Source organism: Numenius arquata, chromosome 24 (genome assembly GCF_964106895.1).
Source record: "Numenius arquata chromosome 24, bNumArq3.hap1.1, whole genome shotgun sequence".
Taxonomy (NCBI): Eukaryota; Metazoa; Chordata; class Aves; order Charadriiformes; family Scolopacidae; genus Numenius; species Numenius arquata.
In genome coordinates this window covers 1,753,810-1,776,821 of record NC_133599.1, presented here as the reverse complement: position 1 = coordinate 1,776,821, position 23,012 = coordinate 1,753,810, and the positions used below count along the sequence as shown (strand labels likewise).

Below are 23,012 nucleotides of genomic sequence, written 5' to 3'. Positions count from 1 at the left end.
CAAGGCAGCCTGCGAGTGCACCCCGCTCGGGGGAACACCGAGAAAGACAGCCCCTCCGCGCTGGCTGACAGCTACAGCGATCACACTAATAAGGGGATATACATTTTGGGATGGAGCGATACATAGGAAGATGCCACGCTACCGAAAGCCCCGGGCGGTGGTGGGGAGCCACGGTGCTGCCGGCAGTTGCTGCTGAATTTATCAGATGAGTGAGTGAAGCCGCAAACGCTGCGGGGGTTTGTGGGGGGCGCGGGGCTCGCTCGGATGATGCAGAACGTGCTGTAGGAGACCCCTCTCCCCCCTGATGGTGCCATTGCCCATCCAGGGCCACGGTTCAGCTTTCAGGTCTTCTTTTTGTGTGTTTTTAAATTTTAATCTTAAATTGCTGCCGCAGCGACGTGCACCCACGTCCCGTGGAGGGTGGGTGAGTGGGCAGGGGTCTCACAGGGGTGCTGCTGCAGGAGCACCGGGGTCCCACGCTGCGCACCCAGAGCTGACAGGCTGATGCCACACGAAAGCTCCCCTGCTTGGTCCGTCCATTCACCACCTCTTCTGCCGGCTCCCGGATCTAAATTCCTTCGTTAGAGATGTATTATCAGCCGTAACAACGCCTCTGCCAACGCTTATTCACTTTATAGGAATTCCCTGATGAACTGGGACACAGTCGGCAGCACCAGTCCCGCTGCTGGGATGGGAGCTGGGTGGCTGTGGGAAAGGTCCCCTCATGGTGGTAAATGAGAGACCGTCCCTGGTTTGCAGGGCTCGGGTCTGGGTGCTCGATTCTGCGCCTTCCCGTGCTAGAGCCAGGAGGAGCTGAGCATCCAGAAAATTCAGAATAAAAGGGAGAATGCAGCCACCGGAATATACAATTTGTTCCATAATCAGTTTATTTTGTTTTTTAATTCATGAGAAGTAAATCCTGCAGTGAGTTAGAAAGGCCATTATTGCCTCCTCTCGCTAAACAAACACACGCTGAATCCTCTCATTATCCTCCTTGACTTCTGTACACCAGAATAAACACAAATCAGAAGATCTGCTGGAGGAAGACAAGACTCCAACGCATGAGTGACACAGACTCTGAGGGAATATTCTGCCTATGAAGTATCATCACACACAATTTACAAAGACAGTTTATGCTTCTCCAACACTTTTTAGCCTCAAAGACTCCAAGGTCTATAAATACCTTAAAGACCCGCGATACACATCTGCCTCTGGAGTAGAACAGAGCACCCATGGTTATTATTTGTGTTTAACAGAGCAGTTTTAGTAGGTCAAATCTTCTTGCTTATTTGGAAAAAATTGCTTAGAAATGGCAGGCGTTTCTTTTGACTATGGGATTTAGCCCAAATGGAAGAAAATATAACGTTTTTGTACTTCTCATCTTAAAAAAAACCCTCCACAAATGTTAACTTGCTACACACATTTTAAAGTTATAAATATAAACGAATCTGGCACATGAATGTAAACCCCTGGCTCACAGTTGTGTTCCCAATGATATAAATTACGGTGCCCATCACTCATGGAAACACATTATTCTTCATTTATGCTACTGGGAAGGAGAGCAGACCTTGCTCCTTAGAAACCAAACACAAAAAGAAAGGCAGCTGGAGCGAGACTGGTCCCACTGGTAAATTCCTGCCCGGTGCCCTTTTGTCCCGAGCTCTGTGCAGGATGCACGTGCTGTGACCCGGGTCTGCCACGTTCATTGATGAAGTTCTGTGATATTTACAGCCATGCAAAAAACCACAGAAGGCTGGAGAGTGTATTTCTCGCCCATAAACAACCCTTTGTGTACCAGAGGTGAGGATGGGAGCAATTCCCTTGAATACGGATAGCTTCCAGGTGGGAACATCTCCCTCCGGAGCACCGTCCCACCACCAGACACCACACGCTGCAGGTTACACACACCGTAAATCCACTGATGAAAAAAAAGTGCTGCCAATAAGCTCAAACCAATCTTCTCAACCTGAGATGAGTTAATCTTGCTGCAAGTGGGCTTTTTGTTACTGTTGGTACTTTTTCAGGCAAACACGTCTCTCCAGAAGTTAGGTGTGACCCAGCAAAGTCATTTGGTGGACTTAGACGTGGCTGTGAGTTATCTCCTACACATCAGAGTTCCCATTCAGGTATTCAGTGGTGGGGAACATAAGGACAGATATGAGGAAGGTTTGATTTTGTTTTATTTCCTTCGAGGCGCATCAAGCAGCACTCCAAGCATCCAAGGGCACAGCCAGGGGCAAAGGTGTGGCTTTAAAAGCAATGAGAATTTAAAGGAGTCGGACCAGAGCCGAAATCTGGCTCTGCACTGAACTCCCAGAATCTGCAACGCTCCATCCCTGATGCAGCATCTCACACATGGAAATGACATTATCTACACACAGTGGACATCAAAGAGGGACGGGATCCCACACTCTGGGAAACTAATAGGATTTATTTGGTTCTAGCTCTCCATTGGGACGGGGTGTAACAATATATTTATGCATCTAATTTCCTCTTCATCTGCATGTTTTATACATTTAGAGAGAGACATCTTAGAGCCTCACACACACAAACCCAGCCACCTGAGACACACTAAAATGGTATCATAGGCCTGATCTGAAGCTTTGTAAAGCGAGACAATCGGTGGCACACACCCACGAGACCTCTTCTTGGAGAAACCCTGCTTTTGGGGGTGCAAGCCACCCACAGACAGATGCCTTCCCCTTGCTCTTTGGACAGCAATGTCTACACAGGCACCTTCTGTGGACAAATGAAGCCTCAGGCTAAGAAAAGGCTGAGAAAACAGAGCTGCTTATCTAATTATTAACTCCCAGAGAACTGGCCACCTGGAAACAGAGGCCTCAAAAGATCAGGATTTATGCCACGTCAGAAACCTCCCACCGGATGGAGGACATCAAGAACAGCCAGCTCCGTCCTGGAAGACATCTCTGCTTTCAAGGCTGTGAAGGTTCTGTATTTATCTACCCACCACTTCGAACCAAAACGCTTCGTACATTTTCACTTCTGCTAACACAACAGCATGATGCGAACCAGAGACCTGATGCTCAAGGGGCACCTCCTCTCAAGCATCACAGAGGCCGGTGGTTGTCACTTACCGATGGTTCCACAGGCCACTCGCCCCGACAAAGCACCAGCCCACCTCCAGGGGCTGTCCTCTGTGTCACCACCTCTACCACCCAGCCCTTAGATGCTAGCAAGCAACTCCTGTTGACAGGGCAGGCAGAGAGACCGAAAAAGCTCGTTCTTTGGCTGTATTTTCACCAAAAGCAGGGCAAAAAGGCAACATTTAGCTCAGTCAATACAGCCAGAAGCTCGCAAGGAGCAAGGGTACAGCTCATGAAGAGTAGGGCTTCCTCTCCCCCATCACCTCGTAAAGTGGCTGAGGCTTCGAGCTCTTTTCCCTTCTCAAGACAGACGACTCCTGGCAGCATCAAAGGGAGCTCGTTACACATCGGATCCCACTGGGACACAAATTCTGATGGGCCAGGAGTAAAAGGGAATATTCAAGATATTTTCTCTTAAATTAAATATAAAGGCAGGAGAAAATTTCCAGCCCCATGTGAACACGTGTGCCAATCTTCTGTAAGGAGAGGCACACGGGACTGAAAGTAGGGCAGCCCGCACCAGCACCACCATTATCACCAGCACCACCAGCATCACCGTTATCACCACGCCAACCCCAGACACAACCCACCCTCTGCTTGGAAGGGAGCGGTGTTGGTGAGCACAAACATTTTGCTCATCCATCAGGCCATGACACAACAAGAACATTGTGATCTGAGTCGTTTCAAGAGAGGGAACTCTTTATGAGGTGTTTATTCCATGTCTGGTGTTAGCCGGGCTGAAATGCCCACAATAAAGGCATTAGGGCTGCGCTGTGTACGCAGGTCGCAATTCGTTTGCCAGAAATAAGAAATCAAGTGAGGTTTTGGTGGGTGGCTTTGCCCGTGTGTTCAGAGCTCTAGAGAAGTCATGATGAACAGTGGAGCATCTGCATCGTTATCACTAGCCCTTATCAAAGGTAACCACCAGGAAGGCGTTAGATATCCCATAACAGCCCCTAGTAAGAAACCACCTCTACAGGATGAAGACGACAGAGGAAGTTCTTTGGAGACGCAACAGTCCTGTGATCCCAGCAGGAACTGGCAGATACCAACTCCTCCGCTCGCTCCCTCTGTGTGATCTCAGGCAAGCCCTGCGCGTTCCCAAGAGAAAAACGGAGATAATGGGATTGTCCTACTTTACCAGAGACTTGTCAAACACTTCTGAGATCATGGGGTTGAAGACCCATAAAACGGAGAACTACAATTGTAAAGCCTGGGAAGACAGCGATGCTTTGAGTGTGAAGAAGAAAATACACCACGTCACTTAAGAGAAGGAAAAGCAAAGGGTTTTGCTTTCTCTTGTTACGTTGAAAGGAAGTTTCTTGACTTTGAACTGGACTGAGAAAGCTTTTGGTTTGTCCCCAGGGTGGACGTTTCTCCTTGGGCATCTGATCCCTCTGCCACACGGAGCAGCTCTCTGAAGCTGCTGCAGGAGCCCCTCTCCTCGTCCCTGGTTGGTGGCAGGGGACAGCCACTGGTGGCAGGGGACAGCCACTGTCCAGCCTTTCACTCTTGCAGATTCCCACCGAGGTTTGAGCACAAGCAGTTCACTGACGTTCCTTGCCTTGTATCCAAGTGCCTCCTGGCAGCGTTTTACCCAGAAAGACCCACGCGTTACATTTCCAGTTTACCGTTGGTGAGCAGGAGCCTGGAAGCTTCAGTCACTTCTTTTTAATGCCTCAATGTTTTACTCCACTGACGGATCTCTCCTGCTTTTCTCTATCTCCATTACTCACCGATAAGGGTTTGTCTTGAGGCTAACCCTACTCTCCTTTCTTTTTCCAATATTTGTGCGTGCCCTCACTGCTGCCTTTCCCACTTGCCAAGACACTCGGGATTTTCAAAGCACCTTTTAAACCTTTTTTTTTTTCCTTCCAGCTTTAGGACCCGCACCCGTTTCAGGTGCTACAAAGCTACGGGTAGGAGCAGTAAGGGTGAAAATTAGGATCCCACCAGCATCGGAGGCTGTGCCTGCTCTGCGCTTGGTGAACCTGAAGCAGGCAGCAGTATGGGAATCAGACAAGAAAATGGGTGCAGAAACCCCAGACCAAGGGGTTAGTGGTAACCTCTGATGAGGAATCTGTGCTAACAAACTCCTTTCCTCCATGGATCTCTCCGCCTTGGGACGTACAGGAGATCTGACAGAGCCGTTAACGGGCTGTGCCTCCTTCCAACTGTTAAAAGCATTTTTGGACTTGAGCCCCCCACCTTTTATTAACTGCTAAGAGAGATGGCTCCTGGTCCATAGAGCTGGAACCTGAATCGATTCTCCCTTCCAAAGTGTGGGGCTGTTCACGTCTGTAATTCCCTTCTTAATCAGTTTACAGCCAGGCTCCTGCCATAAATTTCAGACCTGCCAACACAACCCACCGAGGAGTCCCACCAAGAGCTCTGCACTTGACTTGTTGCTGCCGTCGGGCAAATCCCTGCACGTCTTGGATGTGCTGGGCTGCAGGAAGCTTTGAGACCCCTGAAGGAAGCATCACAGCAATTACAGTTATCACCACGCTGAGCACACCCACGTATCAGAGGTGGGATCAGCTTTGGATTCAGGTCAAGACACATCGTTTTTGCTAAACTGACACTTTCTCGCTACGGTCCTTTAAAGCTGTATCTGCACCTTTCGATGCCAGCCGAGAGACGAGCCCTGACCCACGGAAAGTTGCAAACCTCACAAAAGCATTGGTTATGGTAATTGTGCCATAAAAAAAAAAAACAAAACCCAAAAAAACCCCAACAAAAACCAAAGAAGAAAGAGCTCAGGAGTACTGAAACCCCAGTCCGGTACCTCAGAGACGTTGATCCGTCCCTCCTGGAAGGAGCACGTGGTGGGGTCGTGGGTGCAGAGGTTCCGGTACTTGCACCAGTGGCAGCGGAAAGCGCTGTTCACACAGGACAGGCACCTGTGGGGAGAACGGAGGGGTCAGGGAGGAGGGTATCACCTCGGGAGGGCTGCACAGTAAGGGACAGGCCGAGCCAGAACTCCAGACTCAGCGTCCTTCATTCCTTCATGGGAAAATTATTTCTTTGGAGGGATGTTTTGATCCAACAACAACAACAAAAAAATAGATTTTGGAAAGCACACACTTGAAAGACGGTCAAATAGTGACTATTTCAATAGTGAAATAAAGCACAATACTGCACAGACACCAGGCTTGATTTTTAGTTTCTAGAAAGTGGAAAACAAGGCAAGCCTGGCAAAAACTGGATCAGTTGTTTTACAAGTCAGGAATGCTTCAAGTCAACACTAACACTTCTGCTTGGCCTTGGAGTGCAGAGTTCAGCAAGCGCTTTTGATTCATGTTGGAAGAAATTAACTGTTTATGAAATGTTTCTGAAAGAAGGCAGGCCCTTTTCAGACAGGGGGTGGCCCCAGCTGCCAGCAAACTGCCTGGGTGGCTTTTATTCCACACGAACCGGCTGCCAGCGAGATGCACGGTCCATGACAGATGCTGGTATTTGCAATAACCACCTCCTCCATCTCAGGGGCCAACCCTCCATGCCACGTGGCAGCGTTCTGGTGACCGTCTGCTGGCATAAGTATAAGCTGAATCCCATGGAATTCCATGCATCCCATGGGATTCAGCTCCCTGTGGCATCCTGTGGCTCTGGAGACCGTGGTGCTGCCTGGAGCGGGCAGTGCCAGGGACAGGGATGTGCCAGAGCGAGCCCAGGGTCAGCGCAGAGGGACGAGCATCACCAGGGAAGCAGGAGCAGGGCTTTTGGGAGGAAACTCGGGAAAATGCGGAAAGTGGGTCTCCGGGCAGGACCTCTCTCGCCAGCTGGGCAGAGGTGCCAGGGCGACGCCTCTCACAGGCTGCTGCCAGAAGAATCCGTGTTTTAATAACTCAATTGTATTTTCCTTCTGATGCATTCATAGTGACCTTAATAGCCAAGGAAGCTTACTCTAATCATCCATCTACAAATCTGAGGAATGATATCAAGTGCTGCAAGCTTATTTAATTACTCATTTGTTTGACCCATTTCTGTCTCCACTTTGGTCTGTAGCCCTTCTCCCACCTGGCCTGGCCTCCAGCTTTCCTGTCTGGGGCCACCAGAGCTCTCTGCTTGCCCCGGCACCGCTGGGTCCGAGGGAGGAGACCTCTCTGACCACCCAGGCCAAGGGGTTCAGCATCACCCACTGAACCATGGTTTTCTGGCTGCTGCTTTCAGCCCTGGCTGAGCAGGACAAGGAGCTCCTGGCAAGATCCTGAGCTCTCAGAGGCTTACACCAGGTCATCACCTCTTAGCCTAGTGCCACCTCCCAAGGAGCACGTGCTTCACACACCACAACCACTTCTTGTGCTGCTGCACAGCCAGAAAGGGCCCGGCTGCTCCCCTGCCCTCCCCAGACACCCTGGTGGCTGCAACGAGGAGTCTCGGGATCAATAGGTTTCTCTTCTCCACTGGCTGAGACCTGTACTCCTTCTTCCTTTTTGCTTGATGTGATTCATTCCTGCCAGGCCAGCTCCTGCCCTTGTTGAACCCGCCGATAACGAGTCCGGGATGATGTAAGTGCTGCAGAATTTACCACCGCGTTAGCACTTTATCTCCAACCAGGAGCTGGTAGAAAGGCACAGCCAGATGAGGCCAAGTGACGGGCCAGGGAAGACGCATCGCCTCTCCCGATTCAAACCTCCGCTCCTAAGTGAAAATAGGGCTCCCCGTGATGCCATCCCTCGTGCAAATTCCCAAACAGGAGGATGCAGAGGAACCGCTGGACTGCAAATGCTCGCAGCCGGAGGAGAGGCCGGTGCCCTCAGCCAGACTGAGGGACAAGGACATAAGGACAGAGCTGTGCACGAGGATGCAGGGATCACTGGGGATACGGATCACTGGGAGAGGCAGCACGGGGCGACCGAAGGACTCCCAGGGCTCCTTTCATCCCGGTTCCTCTGCTCTGTGCTATGGCTCAACCCAAAACTTTAAAAAGTTGAATGCATGCCTAGAAAAACTGCTGGCCCGCCAAGCCCATCAGCGCACGCTTCCCAGTGCAGCAGGGAAGGGCTTGGGGCTTGAGGCTTCAAACCCAGTGCAGAAAGGTGGGGATTGACCCTGTGCTGGCACTTCTTGACTCCCACGGGAAGCTCAGCAGCAAATCACGCTCCCAGAGCAGAGCTGGCCACCGGAGATGTCATCCAAGATGCCATCCAGCCCTGTGGGTCAGGCCTGCCTTTTGCTATCCAACTTCTGACAGGTCCTGCCCACGTTTCATTTTGGTGCTTTGGGGTTTGCTGTGTTTCCAGAGAGAAATCCATAAACGTTTCAGGTCTGTAAATGTGTTTTTAAGGCCAGCCAGCTGCGTGCCGCCTTCCCGCGGCAGATGTGCCCGTGTGGGATACGTTTCCAGCAGCACCGAGACCCCCATGGAGCCCCTCCTCGGAGCATCCCACTGCGCCAGCCACACTCCTGGGAAGCTGGATGGGGCTCTCAGGGGGGGTCTGTCCCAAGCCCGGGGGTGGGCAGGCTGCAGGGAGCGTCTGCTCACCCCATCTAAAATACAACACACTCAGAGCCCAGGACTGGAGACCTCCAGGTCAATGCCTGATGCTGTCTGCTCCGGTGGCCATGCCCTCCCCTCTCACCCTGGGGAGCATCCTCGCAGCACCCTGCAGCCTGGAAGGGCTCTGCCTCCTCCAGCTGCCCGTAGCCCACCTCCCCTCTGCCCACAGCCCACCTCCCCAGACCCTCTGCTGTCTTCACCAGCTGCCTGTGAAGATGGATCCGAGTTCACAGTTGCGGGATCACACAGCTTGGGGGCACCAGCAGGTTAAGGTTTTTTTTCAGGCTCCCTCTGTCTGTGTCTGACAAGGCAGAGGAAGCGCCACAGGCACCCAGAGAAGGGCAGGGAAGGCAGGGACCTGTGGGCTCCCCTTCTACCGTAGGTGTCTGCTGGCTGAACCAAGCAGCGTGATAACCCCCCCAAGGCTGGTCCCGGAACCCAGCATCCGTTCCCCAGCCCTTTCTCTTTTCAGCCAGCGCTTGGCTCTGCTCGGAGACGGGGAAGGAGCACTCACAGTTGGTGGGCACTGCAGTTGTAGAACTTGAACTCCGTGCTGACAAACGTCCTCCCCGTCTCCCGCGACTTCAGCTGCAGCACCACGCCGAACCAGTCTGGGGAGGCAAACCAGAGCCCGTCAGTCCCAGCACCAGTAACGGAGGAAGCAACAGCAGACGTGGGGGCACCCACTCCCCGCCTGCCAGCATGCTGAGCCATCTGCTGAAGGTGCAAGTCAGGTTGCTTCCATCTCCCTGCCATCAGGACCCCCCACCACGGTCTGCAGCCGTTCCCCAAGCTGGGGGCTGAGCATCCCCCCGGCCAGACCCTGCCCTCCAGCACCCCAGGGTGCTCCAGTGATGCCTCCAAACCAAATCAGGCTTGATGGCAAAAAGCATTGGAGATACAGGGTCTAACCGCTGCCTTGGGCCACAGTTGAAATGAAGGTGGGATCTCATCCTGTTCCCTAAAGACTCTGTCTCCAGTATAAAACCACTAATTCAGTCTGCTCTGAGAAGCAGCCCACGACTAGAATAGGAGACAATGCTGGAAATGAGGGCATTAGTGAAGCTGTTTAGGAGCCTCAGCACTGGGTTAATTAAGAACAGATTGCTCTTCCAGAGCTGCTGTGGGGAAGTCTACGCTGGCCCTGCGACCACGGTGGCTCCCAGCACCCAGTGTTCACCGAGTCTCAGGCTCCATATAATGCCTTAGAAATACAAAGATATCAGCAGGGAAGCACAGTTGACACCTGGAAGGATGCCAAGGAGAAAACGAGTTTTAAGCAAGTAGCATTTTGGTTATGGGAAGAGAAAATATGACAGCAGTGACATTAATGAAGAAACAACCCAAAGATCAGGACTGAAAAATAGAAACTGCATCCACCTACTCGTGGGTGCCGAGCCAGGCAGAGAGGGGAGGGCTCCTGCTTCCACATCCACCCAGCGTGGCAAGGATGTGAGTCCCTGCCTCACTCATGAGCCACCCCGGGGGGACAGATGGCTCCTGTCCTGTCTTGGGGACCTGTCTGGCAGCACAGGGAGGGTGCAGGGACAGGGTGAGCACACGGTGCTGCCTGCTCCCAGCCTGTCTTTCCCTGTGTGGGCTGCATTTCTTAAGGACAAAGCGTATTTAGCTCCCTGGGTTCAATGGTCTTTGACAGGAGCATGAATTTCTCCAGCAGCAGCCCCAAAGGGTCTGCTCCACCCGGCAGATGCTTCCACTTTCTGGTGGCACAGACGCCGCATCACCCTCCAGAAGCCAGTGACTTACCCTGATCCACAGGTATGGCAGGAACATCTTTCGCTGCTGGCGAAACACACACCACCCGGCTGCCCGAAACCTTCCCTTCCACCTCGGTCAGGTTCCCGAAGAGGCAGGTGACCCCAGCCGCCAGGTCCGGAGCATCGCTCACCAGCAGGCTGAGCTGCAGCAGGGGAGAGGAGGGGGACAAAACCACAGCCAGCGACCTGTTAGCAGGCAGGGCTGCCCGAGTTTCCTCCGTATTTTCAGTACCTGCTGTTCTCCCATTCAATACTGACCCCCTCAAATTACCCGTGCGCCACAGGAGGCAGCCAGCTGCCCTTTCATGGGAAGCGGAGGAGGGAAAAAGAAAGCCAAGGATGCAGGTTTTACCCACACAAAACCTCCTCGCTGAGCCTTTGGGTACTGCAGCTCATGACAGCTTTTTGTCCCCCTGGTTGCCCTACAGAAGCATTGCCACCCTCCGTGCCACCCGTGGCAGCGATGGCAGCACGTTCTTGTGCAGGAGAGCAGCAGCGAGTGCCCCCGTGTCCCCCCGTAGGCACCACAGCTCCAACAACCTGCCCGGCAGAAATGAGGGAGTCCCCACTGACCCCATCACGGATGGGGACTGTCCCCATGGCAAACCAGTGCCTGAAGGGGTGAGTGCCCCCCCCAGCAGCCCCACGCCATTCCGACACGGAGCACTGGCGGGCAGGGGAGGCTTGGGAAGGGGCGGCAGCAGGACCAGCTGCTGCGGGGCGCTGGGGGGCTCAGGGAGCAGCAGCTGGGATGCTTCAGAGAGCCAGGCCTGAGCACAGCTCACAGATGAGCTTTTTGGGAAACAAAGCCTTTCCTTTCAACAGCTAATGAAACCGGACCAAGAGAAATGTGAGCTGAGGCCCAAGGGGAAGGGGGAATTTGGTTCTGCCACCCCCCCCAACCACTTCTTCCCCGGCTCAGATGACCCCTTTCCTCACCAGTCCCTGACTTCATGGGAAAACATTTGTGCTGATGGGCAGGGAGAAAAGCTGGAGAACGGAGTGTTCACTGTGAACCTGAAATACGCTGGAAGTGCCTCTCTCCGACAGTTCCACCCCCCCTGGCTCCCGGGCAGCACCTACCGGGAGGCTGTGCTGGGAGACGGAGATGCTGCTGGGCTGGACGGTGATGCTCATGCACTGGCTGATGCTGCCGGCAAATCGGTAGGGCTCATCGGCTCGCTCGCAGCGGTCCCTCGGGGAGCACCTGCACACACAAAGCACAGATCAGAACCCACTGAGCTCCCGGGGAAGGAGTCAAACAGCGCCGGGGGCGAGCGGAACAGGAGGGCAAAGCCTCAGCCAAGAGAAGGTGGAGTTATTGGCAGGACCGGAGGTGATGCTCTGCACCGGGACCAGGTATTGGGCACAGACTCCAGGTTAGGACCTAAGGGCGCTGAAAAACACTCTGTGATCGGAGGAAAGACAAACCACAAGTATCTCAGGAGCAATTCCCGGTCCCGTCTGCACTGGGACACAATCCAGAGCTGCCAAGTCCCCTGTGCCAGGACGGGCGCTGTGGGTGCGGGGTCACCAGGCACTCTGGCCGCTGCTCAGCCGTGGCCCCCGCAAGCCATAAATCCATGATCTGCACAGAAACTAAACCGTAAAGCAGTAACAGGCAGTAACAAGATGATCCTTCCATTCTAATTAAAACAAAAACACATAGATCATTAATCATCTCCTCCTGGAGCTGAGGAGCGTGGCAGGGCCAGGAATGGGGCTTCCCTCTCCGGCGGCTGCCGGCTGCTGCTTTGCCCGGTTTCATGCCTCGGCCTCCCAGCTCTCTCCCATTCCCGCCATCAGGAATGCAAGCCTCCGAGCATGCCAAAGTGACTAGGACCGCTCCTCGCATCCCGCGTGCTCCAGGATGGCTCGTTATCCCTGTTTTTCTATTGCAGGTGTCCTTGGAGTGGAGTGAAACGAAGTTGCTTCCAGCAGGCAGAGGAGCGCCCGCCGGGAAACCAAGGAAGAATTATCAGTGGTTCAAAGCAGCCACCAGAGACTGCAGCACAGCGCTGGCATCCCTCAGGGATCCTCTATTTTATGTCATTTGGGGAAAAATCTTTTTTTCCCACACCCCTCCCTGGGCGCAGATGACACATTGGCCTTTTGGTGTTAATGGCCTTAACAAGGTACCAGCAAACTTTATCAGATACTTTTCACTCACCGCCGATCTTGGACCCTCTTTCAAACGGTGGCGCAAAGGTCAGAGGATCGAGATGCTGTCACCAGCCCCACATGCCACCAGCAAGTTCCCTTCTGACAGTTACTCCAGTGTAGACGTTACTCGAATTAACAAGGTGCTGCTGTCAAACTGCTTTTCTCCCGGTTCCCCAGGGAACGGTCTCAGCCACACACGGGCACCAGCAGCAGAAACACCTCCTGCCCACGCAGAGGCTGAGTTTGGCCACCACATGGAGCTCTGACCTGCTGACAGGCACCCACCAACACCAGGGCTGGGATGCTGGACTCACATCCCCCCTGGGAGGCCGTTTTTGATGAAGAAAAGCAGATTTTGCACGCTCCCCTTCCAAACCAGCCGTGTGATGCCCAGCAAACGCTCCCACTGTCTTCCTCACCCTCTGGGGGTTTTTCCTTTTTTTTTTTTTTTTTTTTTGAGTATAATGGAGCTAAATATGAGTGCTGCCACAGGAAGAATTATTGAGGTTTAAGTGAATCTGTAAGATAGCTTTAAAGTGAGCTCTTGACTGGAGCCTTTATCTCATTGACTCGCTGGAATGGCTCTTTTTTATCATACTATTTATGGCAACAGCCCTAACAGAGATAAATAGGTCTGTAGACAATAACACACTTGCAGAGAGCAGCATATGGAAGTCCTGCAGGTTTCAAATCCCACTGGGCTGAAGAGACTCTTTAACAATCTCCTTGAGGCCTCCGCGTGCTCCCGGAGAGCACTGGCTGTAGACGAGGAGGAGAAGATCCTTCTCCCACATGGAGAGGACGAAGTTGCACGGGGACAAACCCCTGGCCAGGGGGACACAGGCAGGGACGGGCAGCTTGGCCATCGTGCTATTGCCCCAGGAACCTCAGGTGAGCAGAGGGGTTCCGCAGGATCAACACCTTTCCCTTCCTGATGGTTTTTAGCACCTTCTCAAACGTCCTGTGTCCAGGGTTCCTCAAAGCCCGGGGCAAACCCCAGTCCAATACAGCCTTAAGCCCGACTCAGGCCTCTAAGAGGCAGTAATACCCAATGGGTACACAAGGAAAGCTTTAGGTAATATTGGATAATCAAAGCTTATCCCAGGATAACTCAATCCTTTTACTTTTCCTTCATTATTCCTCTCTGGGTGGCAGCACAGAAGGCAGGACACACTCCCTGATGCCACCTGGATCAGGGCAGCTGTCTGTCCATCTCACATCCCTACCTGTTCAGACATCCAACACGTTGCTTAAAATTCTGATTTTTTTTTTTTTTTTCTGGCTCCCTGATAGCTCAGTGCTGCATTTCCATGCTCTCAGCTCCGGCAATTGCAAACGTGGCTGCCGAGTGCCCAGAGAGGAGCTGCCTTGGGGGCTGCCCTGTCCTGCCCCTCCACAGGGCACAGCTCCTGCCCAGACATTCCCCAACCTGCCTGGGGGGTCTCGGTACCCCCAACCCCGAGGAGCAAAACCCCCCAACAAGCAGTGGGGAGAAACAGCTGGATTTCAATCCCTGGGTGAGGCTCAGGGCTGGTATTTTCCATAGCCACACTCACCCAGGTGGCCAGCCACTCTATTGCTCTTTCAAGGATGAAAACGTCTCCTTTTCCACCCCTCATCCATCCTTTTCCTCAGCCCTTGGAAAGCCCAGCGTAAGCGTCGCACCCTGACCCCCAGCCCTTCCGTCCAGCAGAGGAGCAGCAGGTCCATCTGGCCGGAGGGACATGTAAGAATCAGAACAAAGAATTCAGAACGAGAGGGAATGGCTTCAAGCTCCAGCAGGGTAGGTTTAGACTGGACATTAGGAAAGAATTTTTCACAGAAAGAGTGGTCGGGCATTGGAACAGGCTGCCCAGGGAGGGGCTTGAGTCACCATCCCTGGATGTGTTTAAGAGACGTTTAGATGTGGTGTTGGGGGATATGATATAGGGGAGAACTTTGTAGTGTAGGGTTGATGGTTGGACTCGATGATCCCAAGGGTCTCTTCCAACCTGGACGATTCTATGATTCTATGAATTAGAGGAGAGATGGCAAATTAAATACAAACACTCTGGCACTCGGGGCCTCCAAACAAATGTGGCAGAGGCTTCAGGAACAGCAAGATAAACTCAATTATTTACAGCTTAAGACAAAAGCTAAAAAAAAAAAGATCATTGCTCCAAGCAGGCCAGGAAAGTGCAGATGCTCAAAGGGAGGGTTGAGAAATACCATCAGGGAAGAAACCCTTGTTGGGAAGAGGTTAATGCTGAAATGTCATGGCCAAAAGGGCACGGGAAATGACACTTTTCTCTCCTCTTGACATTGAGGGTTTTCTCTCTGCAAAATGAAGATAACAACCTTTACCTGCTTCCCAGGTGGTTTATGAAGATTCAGTTCATTAGCATTAGGACAGCACTCGGTGATCCCTGCAGAGGAGCTGCTGCAGGGGCCTGGGGGGCAGCTCCAAACACCCTCGCCCACCTCAGGTTGCTCCAAGCCCCCTCCAACCTGGCCTTGAACCCCTCCAGGGATGGGGCAGCCACAACTTCTCTGAGCAACCTGGGCTGGGGTCTCACCACCCTCACAGCAAAGAAGTTCTTCCTATCAAAAGGCTGTGGTGGCTTTTGTCCCAGCTGCTGGCATGGCACAGGGATGGAACAGCACAGGAGTGGAATGGCACAGGGGATGGTTGCCCCAAGGGAAGAGGCAAAGGGGTGGAAATCACCTTCTGACAAAGCTGCTGTGACAGTAAAGAATTTCGGACACAACAGCACATATGGTGGCTTAGCTGTAGGGCTGGACAGGCTCATCTGAAAGGAAAAAAGCTAAAAAATAAGAAAGATGCCCAGGGTGCCTGTGCCCCACGTGTCCGTGCTGCTGGTGGGGGTCGCTCTGCTGCTGCCCCCAGCCCCTGCCTGCGTGGAGCCTGCGGGATGCTCAGGGATGCTCCGGGCCAGCGGCTGCAACGGTTCTCCTGCATCTCCCCAAGCCTGGCAACAACTCCCCGCAAAGCGAGCAAGCTGGGGGGAGCCGCTCTGCGCCCCGAAGCCCACAGGTGCCGAATCCAGGCCGGATCTGCGGCGGAGCCTGTCGCCCCCCGCTCCCTCTCCGGCACCTGCTCCTCGGGCTCGTGGCCAAGCTCCGCCGCGGGTCCCCGCACTCTGCCTCCGCCCCGACTGCCCTGCATTTAACGGGGCTGCTCTGCAAGCTGGCACGCGGCCGCAGGGATTGCTATTCCTCTCCTCCAGGCTCTCCCCTCCTCCTCCGATCCGCCTCTGCCTGGTGGTCCCCCTTCCGCCTTAGGAAGTGATCGTTATTATGGCAGGGGAGAGAAAGGAAGGGCACAGACACCTCCTGAATGCAGAGAGTGTTTCCTGGAGCTCCCCTGAAGAAAAAAAATAACCCACCCCAACCCTTATCCCTTTGTGCCTGGTGATGTGCGTGAGGGGCTGCCAGCTCCCAGCCCTGCTGCCGGCTCTGCCCGTCGGGGACGAGGGGACACACGAGGGGACACACACCCCTGACCTTGCCACGCAGAATTTAAATATCTCTTCCCCATATGTTTAACGGGGCTTGGTGCTCTGCTCTGCTCCGTTCCAGTGCTGTAACCTCTCTGAAAGCACAAGTGCCACTCATATAATCAAGTCTGCTATTGCCTTTAAAAATTCCCTGTTAACTGGGAGGGACTCGCGGCTTGGGCAAGCAGGAGTGTGCAAAACACGAGGCCTTCGTTCCCACAGCTTTAAATTCTCCTTTCCCCTGGTGTCCACAGCACCCTCTCCACGTGATGGGTGACCCACGCTCCTAAAGCAGGAATTTGATTTTCTTTATGTCTCCACAGGAGCTTCCCAATGGCATCTGTGCTGCAATGCAGCGAACATCCAGGGAAGGGAAGAACGGATTTAAGGAACTCCAACCTCATTCGTTTTTGCAAAGATTACAAAAAAAGCTGCTTTTATCATCACCACCAAACGGAACTGGACTTACATGTGGTGGAGGGTGCACCAGCCGCAGTGGGGGTCTCCGGAGCTCAGGCACTCCCCGCAGGTCGTGTACTGCTCGCAGGACTCCACGGGCACCCGGCTCACCTGCGGAGGAAGCAAACACAGGGGCTCAGAGCTCCTCACCCCACGGCAGGGAGAGGAATGAGAGCAGCTCCAGGTCCCGCTTCGCCAGTTTGAAGCGAGTAACACAACAGCGATTCACAAATGGATTTGTTTCAGCATCCGAGCAGAAGTCAGCCAAGGAGAGGAAACACTGGGGACCGAGCCATGAAGTCGCTCCATCCCTGGGGCCAGTGGAGCTGCAGCCCAGAGCCCAGCTGGTCCCTGGTGCCAGGAACCCTCCGGACCCCCCCAAAGATGCTCCAGGGTGAAACCTGCATCCTCTCCTCCCTGACTCACGGTTTGCTATCTTACACTCGCCACGGGGGAAGCTGCTTCAAGGAGGAAAGCTGGCAGGGGATGAAATTCATTGGGATTTCGCAGGTTGGCAGCTTATTTAGCCTCTGTGGATATTTCACTGCTTGCTCCCGCCCTGAGCCCCACCAGCACCAGCGAGGACTTGGCCACCCCAAGTGGCCCGTCTCTGCCAGGCCAGGGATGCCAGAGCAGACGAGAGAGGGAAGCGCCCGGGGGAACCCCAATCCGGACCGGTGCTGCAAACCCCCCCTCGCTCTAATCACCCACCCCAAAGGTCCCTGCGCTATGTCGAGGTGTCGCACAGTCCTGACCCGCTTATCAGCCCTGAAAACCCCAACGGCTCCAAAATGACACTAAGCTTTAACCATGGGTCGTTGCTTGACTCCAATGAAGAAATTCCACTTTAATGGTTCCGACCCATCCCTTGCCAGCTCCGGCGGGCACGGTGTGTTCCCATCGCCCGTCCCGATGCCGCATCGCGATGCTCCTGCACTGACCCTGTATTTACATTTTTATTATCAAATACTGTAAGCAATTCTTGCCGTCCCCAGCACGGCCGCTCCGCAGTGCCGGCCGCTCTCCCCGGGCCCCGGGAGCGATGCCTGTGCCTGCAACTGGCTGAAAATCCAAACAACTGCCGGCATCGCACTCGCTCCGTCCGTCAAAACAGCGCCCGGCTCCCAGCAGCTGGGGCGCGCGGGGTGAAAGGCGCAGTGTCTCACCCAACAACGGCCACTTTCACGCCAAGTGCTGTTGACACAGTGAGAACCCAGTTCCTCTCTGAACACCACACCAATAGGGCCGTGATTCTTCTTGTTTCCTTGGCCCTACTCGACAGCTTTTCCCCAAACAAAGAACTGGGCAGGCTGGAAACACTCTCTGGGCTTTAGGTATTTTTAAACTGTTCTCTGCCGGCCCAGTTATCCTTAAGAGACCAAAGATCGTGCATGAACCGCTGCGCTGGGGAGAGGCGAGAAGACAAGGAACACCAATGTCTGCAGGTGGAAGGAAAACCAACATGGATCGGGGGACAGCAGACTCCAAGTCCAAGAACCACCCCCGTATCCCCTTCAGCCACGGACTGCCATCAAGGAACAGAAAAAAGAGACGGTGGAGGCAAAGAGAGCAGGGAAGGAGTGGGTGCTGTCATCAGGCTCAGGGACCCCAAATCGTGGATGCTGCTGGGTCCTGTATAACTGGCCTTGCTCTGATGGCCACAGGCACTCCCAGCACCCCCATCCTGGCATCCCCATCCCTGCATCACCACCCCAGCATCTCCATCCCAGCATCCTCATCCCTGCATCCCCATCCCCGCATTCCCACCCCAGCATCCCCACCCCAGTGGGCACCAGCACCTCGCAGCGATGCACAACCAACACGACTCCCATCTGTCACAGCCTGGTCTATTTGCTCTCTTGTCCTTGCCAGCCCCCGGGGCAGCTCTGTGCGCAGCAGAATGGTTTATTTGGAAAGGGCTTTGGTTTTCAGTATTTAGTTTTTAAATGCAAATACTTCTCTTTGTTTACATTAGGGAAGATAGGTCAGAGGAATGCTCTTGGCTCTTGAAGCAAACAGCTGAGAAGGTCTATCACCACATCAGGAGCGGATTCCCCACCCCAGACTAAGCCCCGAGAAAGCTGTTGCCTGAGCTGATGATGAACTTATCGGCAGAGCAGGAGCACGAGGTTCTGTGGCCCCCGGAAAGCAGAGCTCCCGGCTCAGCGACATCCCAGAGAGCTGAGAGGCTCAGCCCCATCCTGGAAAGCAGAACTCCAGGCTCAGCCCCATCCCGGAGCGCTGGCAGACCTCGCAGCGAAGCCTGAGCTTTTGAAAGCTGGTACCATTACTTTGGATGCCTTGAGATTTCTACTCCACCTACCAGAAACAGGAGGCAAGAGGTCCCAAAGCCATGTAGGAATTCTCCAAACCCTGCACCTCCTCACTGCTCCCCTGCGGAGCTGCAGAACCCTGCGAGGCCACCCCTCTGTGAAACAGCCAGCGCGTCATTTTGGGGACAAGAAAAGGTGACGGATGCTCCACATCAGTGTGGTCACAGCAAATGCAAAGCGACAAAGCAGTTCAGCAGAGCTGAGGAACATCTGCATGAAGGACAACAGCCAAGAAACCAACACTCCTGGGGAATCTCCTTACCCTCGAGGGCAGAGCCCTCCCCCTCCTGCCCGATTGCTACCTCTCCTCCTTCTGTCCATGCCGAAACTCTGCCACTGAGTTTTTCAGTTCCCTATTATGAACCTGCTTCTCAATAATTAAACGATAAAGTCTCATTACTGCTTTCCTCGACTGCCTGACCCATAACATCAGCAAAAAAGAAAAAAAAAAAGAAAATCAATACAGACTCTCCAAAACACACGAACTCAAACTCTGCCAGCCCCCAGAGAAAATAAAATAAGTGCAAGAAATCAGTTCCAAATAAATAAATACATAAAATAAGCAAACAAAGCAAATTCTTCATAGCTGATGCCTTCTTCCAGCCCCGAGCTCTGACCTCGCTGGCCAGAGAGCCCCCGGGGCGTCCCACCACCACGGCACGCTGCCTGCCGACCCCGCGGGGTGCTGCAGTTCAAACAGAAAATCTATTTTTAATGACTTTGGGGAGTGTAGCAGAGATGCCAACCAGTTCAATGTAATTAAAGCTATCTATCACTCAGTGAGCAGGAGCCCAAAGTTGATGAACTTTCCAATGAGATATTATTCTTCCCTTCATTCATGAAAAAACACCACTTTGTGCTGCTGCAGGAGACATGAAGAAGTGTGGGAAGGAGCAAGGAGGACTCATCAGTCCCGGTCGTTAACGTGTCAGGGTGACAGAGCTGGGGAAAATAAAGTCAAACTTTCTCAGAGGTTTGTAAAAAGTTTGACAGACTCTTCTTCCCGCTGTGTCTCCTCCCTGCGCCTTCACGCAGAACCGTTGAAATCTGGAGTCCTCCTGTGCCATCACCTGCCACGGGAAAAACCAGTGTGCAGGGCTCCAGAGCACTTGTTGCTCTGGGGAGCAAGAGCTGTGGGTCCCGTCCGCCCCACGCTGTATGTGAAGTCCCATCTGGAAATGACTTATTGACTCGAGCAGAGCCGGCAGAGATCCTGGACTCGCCAAGGCTGATGCCGGCAGTGAGTGGGATGCAGCCGGGGCATCGCGTGGGGCAGCAGCCGGGACACGGGGAAGAAGGCAAAGGGGAAGTGTTTCAACTGAAAAGCGTTGAGCAGCATCCCCGAAGTGCTGCCGGTCCCTCAAGGCTGGAGGTACCTGCTCCAGTCGTTAGTCCCTGTAACAGATGAAGGAACGCACCCAGGCAAGGAGCGGATGAGGGGGAGTTCTCCTGACAGGTACAGCAGCTACGAGAAGCTCCTCTCCCACACTGCTCAGCAGAGAAAGGATTATCAGAGCTACCGAAGGGCTGTCAGAACCAAATCAACGCCTGTAACTTTTGGCAGAAAAGCAGCGAGTGGGAGAGGACACAGAGACAATGTTTCCATGGCTACAAAGGGATTATTTAATTACAGCGCTGCAGATGCATACAGAGAAAGTCCCTTAAACTCTGATCCAAGCAACCTTTTCAATGAGTTTTGCTTTACTGCTATAAGAACCTCATTAGCATCTTACGAGGCCAAGCTGTGTGGGAGCACAGGAGGCTGGAGAGCTTTCCTAGCGAGGAACCAGCCCTTCTCCAACCGGACCTGTCTCCTGGGCTCCCTCTGTGCAGCGCCAGGCTCCTCGGGGAGGGGAGGAAAGTAAGGGCAGCCTCCTCTGGGAAGCAAGAGACGATTTAAAAACCAGCAAATGCCCCAGAGTAAAGCTTAATCAAGCTGCAAAATCATCCTCAAGCCAGAGTTTCCTCCATCCAACCCAGCAGCAGCCGGCAGGACTCGGGCTCAGGGCAGGCTCATGTTCTGGCACGCAGGCTCCTGCAGACAAATGCTTTCCCGTGGTTTACCAGGACTCGAGTTAATCGTGGCATCAGGAAGAAACATCTGAGCGAGATCTGTTGGAATGGCAAAGTGCCAGGCAGAGACACCACCCCCGCTCCCAGAAGCAGCAGAGTCTCATGTAAACCTGGAAGGAGCAGAAATGGATTTTCACCTCCAACACTGGCCACCCGCGACCATTCACCGAACGCTGGGTCTGTTCAACCTGGCAGCTCCCGCGCAGGAGTAAAAACACTGGCTGATGTATTTATGTAGGCTTCTGGAATCAGCAAATGCAGGAAAATTTATGGATCGAATAATGAGGTCAAAGCTGCCCACAGAGGTGCAGCCGCACGCTCGCTCCTGCCCCGCTCCCACACACGGTGCTGGCTGGGGAGCCCGGTGCCCGGGGAGTACGGCATCCCCAGCAGAGCATCTCCCTCGTTGGGGACTCTAAACTGCTCCCTTCTCCCACAGAACTGACCCACAGAACCTCTCCTTGACAAGAAAAGGGCGCAGTGTGATAAATGTGTGGACATGCCGATGACAGGCAATGAGATGCTAAAGGTCCCCACCACAAGACCGAGGTTACGCTGCGATACATCCATGCGTGTCCTCCCCTGGCAAACCACCACACCTCAGGGCAGCTGCATTTTTGTTCTTGATGGCAAAAAAAAAAAGTTCAAATGAATTTCTGGCGATCAGGCTCTTTCCAGGTGAGCTGCAGAGAGCTGCCACCGAGCTGCTCCATCCGGGTGGGACATCCTCCGCAGCCGCTCCGTGTGCTGGTGGCCCCGGCCGGGGTGACACAGCCTCCCCGCTATCCCTGGGAGGTCCCTTGGGGCTCGCTCTGGATTTCAGGATGAGGGGCTGATATGCCCGGAGTGGCCGCCTGGCACATCGGAGCACCCCTGCCAGGGGACATCACTGCTGCCATCAGGAGTGGCTTCTTGAAGCGCTGGCACCATCTTCTGAGGACCGTCACGCTGCTCGGCGAGGCCACCCTGCCACCGCCACCCAGCCAATGAGCACCGTCCTTGGCAGCACTGATTAGTCCAGGGCCTCGGGGGAACTAATTAATCAGGATGAAAGGGGAGCAGCTTTCCAAAATTTCTGGGCTCAGGTGGGGATCAATCCAACACAGTAAACTTTCATCTGGCATCAGTTCACGGCCCCTGCGTTCAGCGCTTTGCCTTCCTGCCACGTAACTCTCAGCACACTCCCCGCGGTCATTTCAAAGTTTTAACAGAAGCTCAGAAAATTAATTAAGGTGAATAATTATAAAGTGCGCGCTTCTTTCCCCTCTCTATTTTGCAAGGAAGTGGCAAAAAATAGAATTCTGAATAATTTTGGAGTTATAACCAATGTAATTAGGTGTTCAACGAACACTTACAATTGGGCTGTGCTTATTAAAATTACTGTTTTAGTCAGAGCATTGCCAGAGAGTCATTAACGGCACAATGCTTCGATTCCCCGGGATTCTAATTAGACTTGGACGCCTCGCGGTGCCAGGGATGCCCGGCTCTGGCTCGGCACCACAGGTGATGCCCAGCATCGCCACAGGGACCCCACCAAGGCGTTCCGGGTGCTTTGCAGCCCGAGGACATGGGGATCCGGCCAGGAGGAGAGCTGGGACAGGGGACGGAGCCCCCAGCATCAAGTGGTGGGAAGAAGATGCTCTGAGACACGAAACGCCCTGGTCACTGCTCTGACTCAGTGTTTATTTTTGCTGGCAGCCATTGTGGTGGATGGTGCAGGCAGGGGCATGTTGGGCTCTGGTGCCTTCTTCTCGGAGAGGGGATCTCAGTTCACAGAAATCCCTTTATGTCTTCTGTGCGCTGCTCTGCAGGGCTTTAGGCAGAAAAAGGCCAGGTTTCTGTCAACTCTGTCCCTAGACCGTGCAAGCTCAGACAGCCAAGAGCCACATCGGCTGCAGGGCTGGGGCTGGGGCTGTCAGGAGGTGCCCAGCTGGGAATATCTGCACCACCAGCTACAGCAGGACAAACCTCCCCTCCTGCCGTCCCCCCAGCCCCATGTCCTGCGGGGTGTCTGTCCCCGGGCAGCAGCACCGGTACAACACGGCGCTGGTGGGTACCACCGCACTGATGGACATCCCTCCTCCTTGACACCAAAGGCTGCG

At 53.8% G+C, this 23,012-nt stretch overlaps 1 protein-coding gene across 1 annotated transcript in view; it reads right to left on the bottom strand.

Annotated features, from left to right (window-relative positions):
* The window catches only part of PLXNA2 (plexin A2), a 147,999-nt gene that overhangs the window by 51,658 nt on the left and 73,329 nt on the right, over window positions 1-23,012 (bottom strand). Inside the window, exons 4-8 of the mRNA XM_074163345.1 lie at window positions 16,515-16,615; window positions 11,469-11,592; window positions 10,375-10,528; window positions 9,122-9,218; window positions 5,893-6,007 (exon numbers count right to left, since the gene is read on the bottom strand). Coding sequence (XP_074019446.1) covers window positions 5,893-6,007; window positions 9,122-9,218; window positions 10,375-10,528; window positions 11,469-11,592; window positions 16,515-16,615 — 591 coding nt within the window. The remainder of the gene's footprint in view (window positions 1-5,892; window positions 6,008-9,121; window positions 9,219-10,374; window positions 10,529-11,468; window positions 11,593-16,514; window positions 16,616-23,012) is intronic.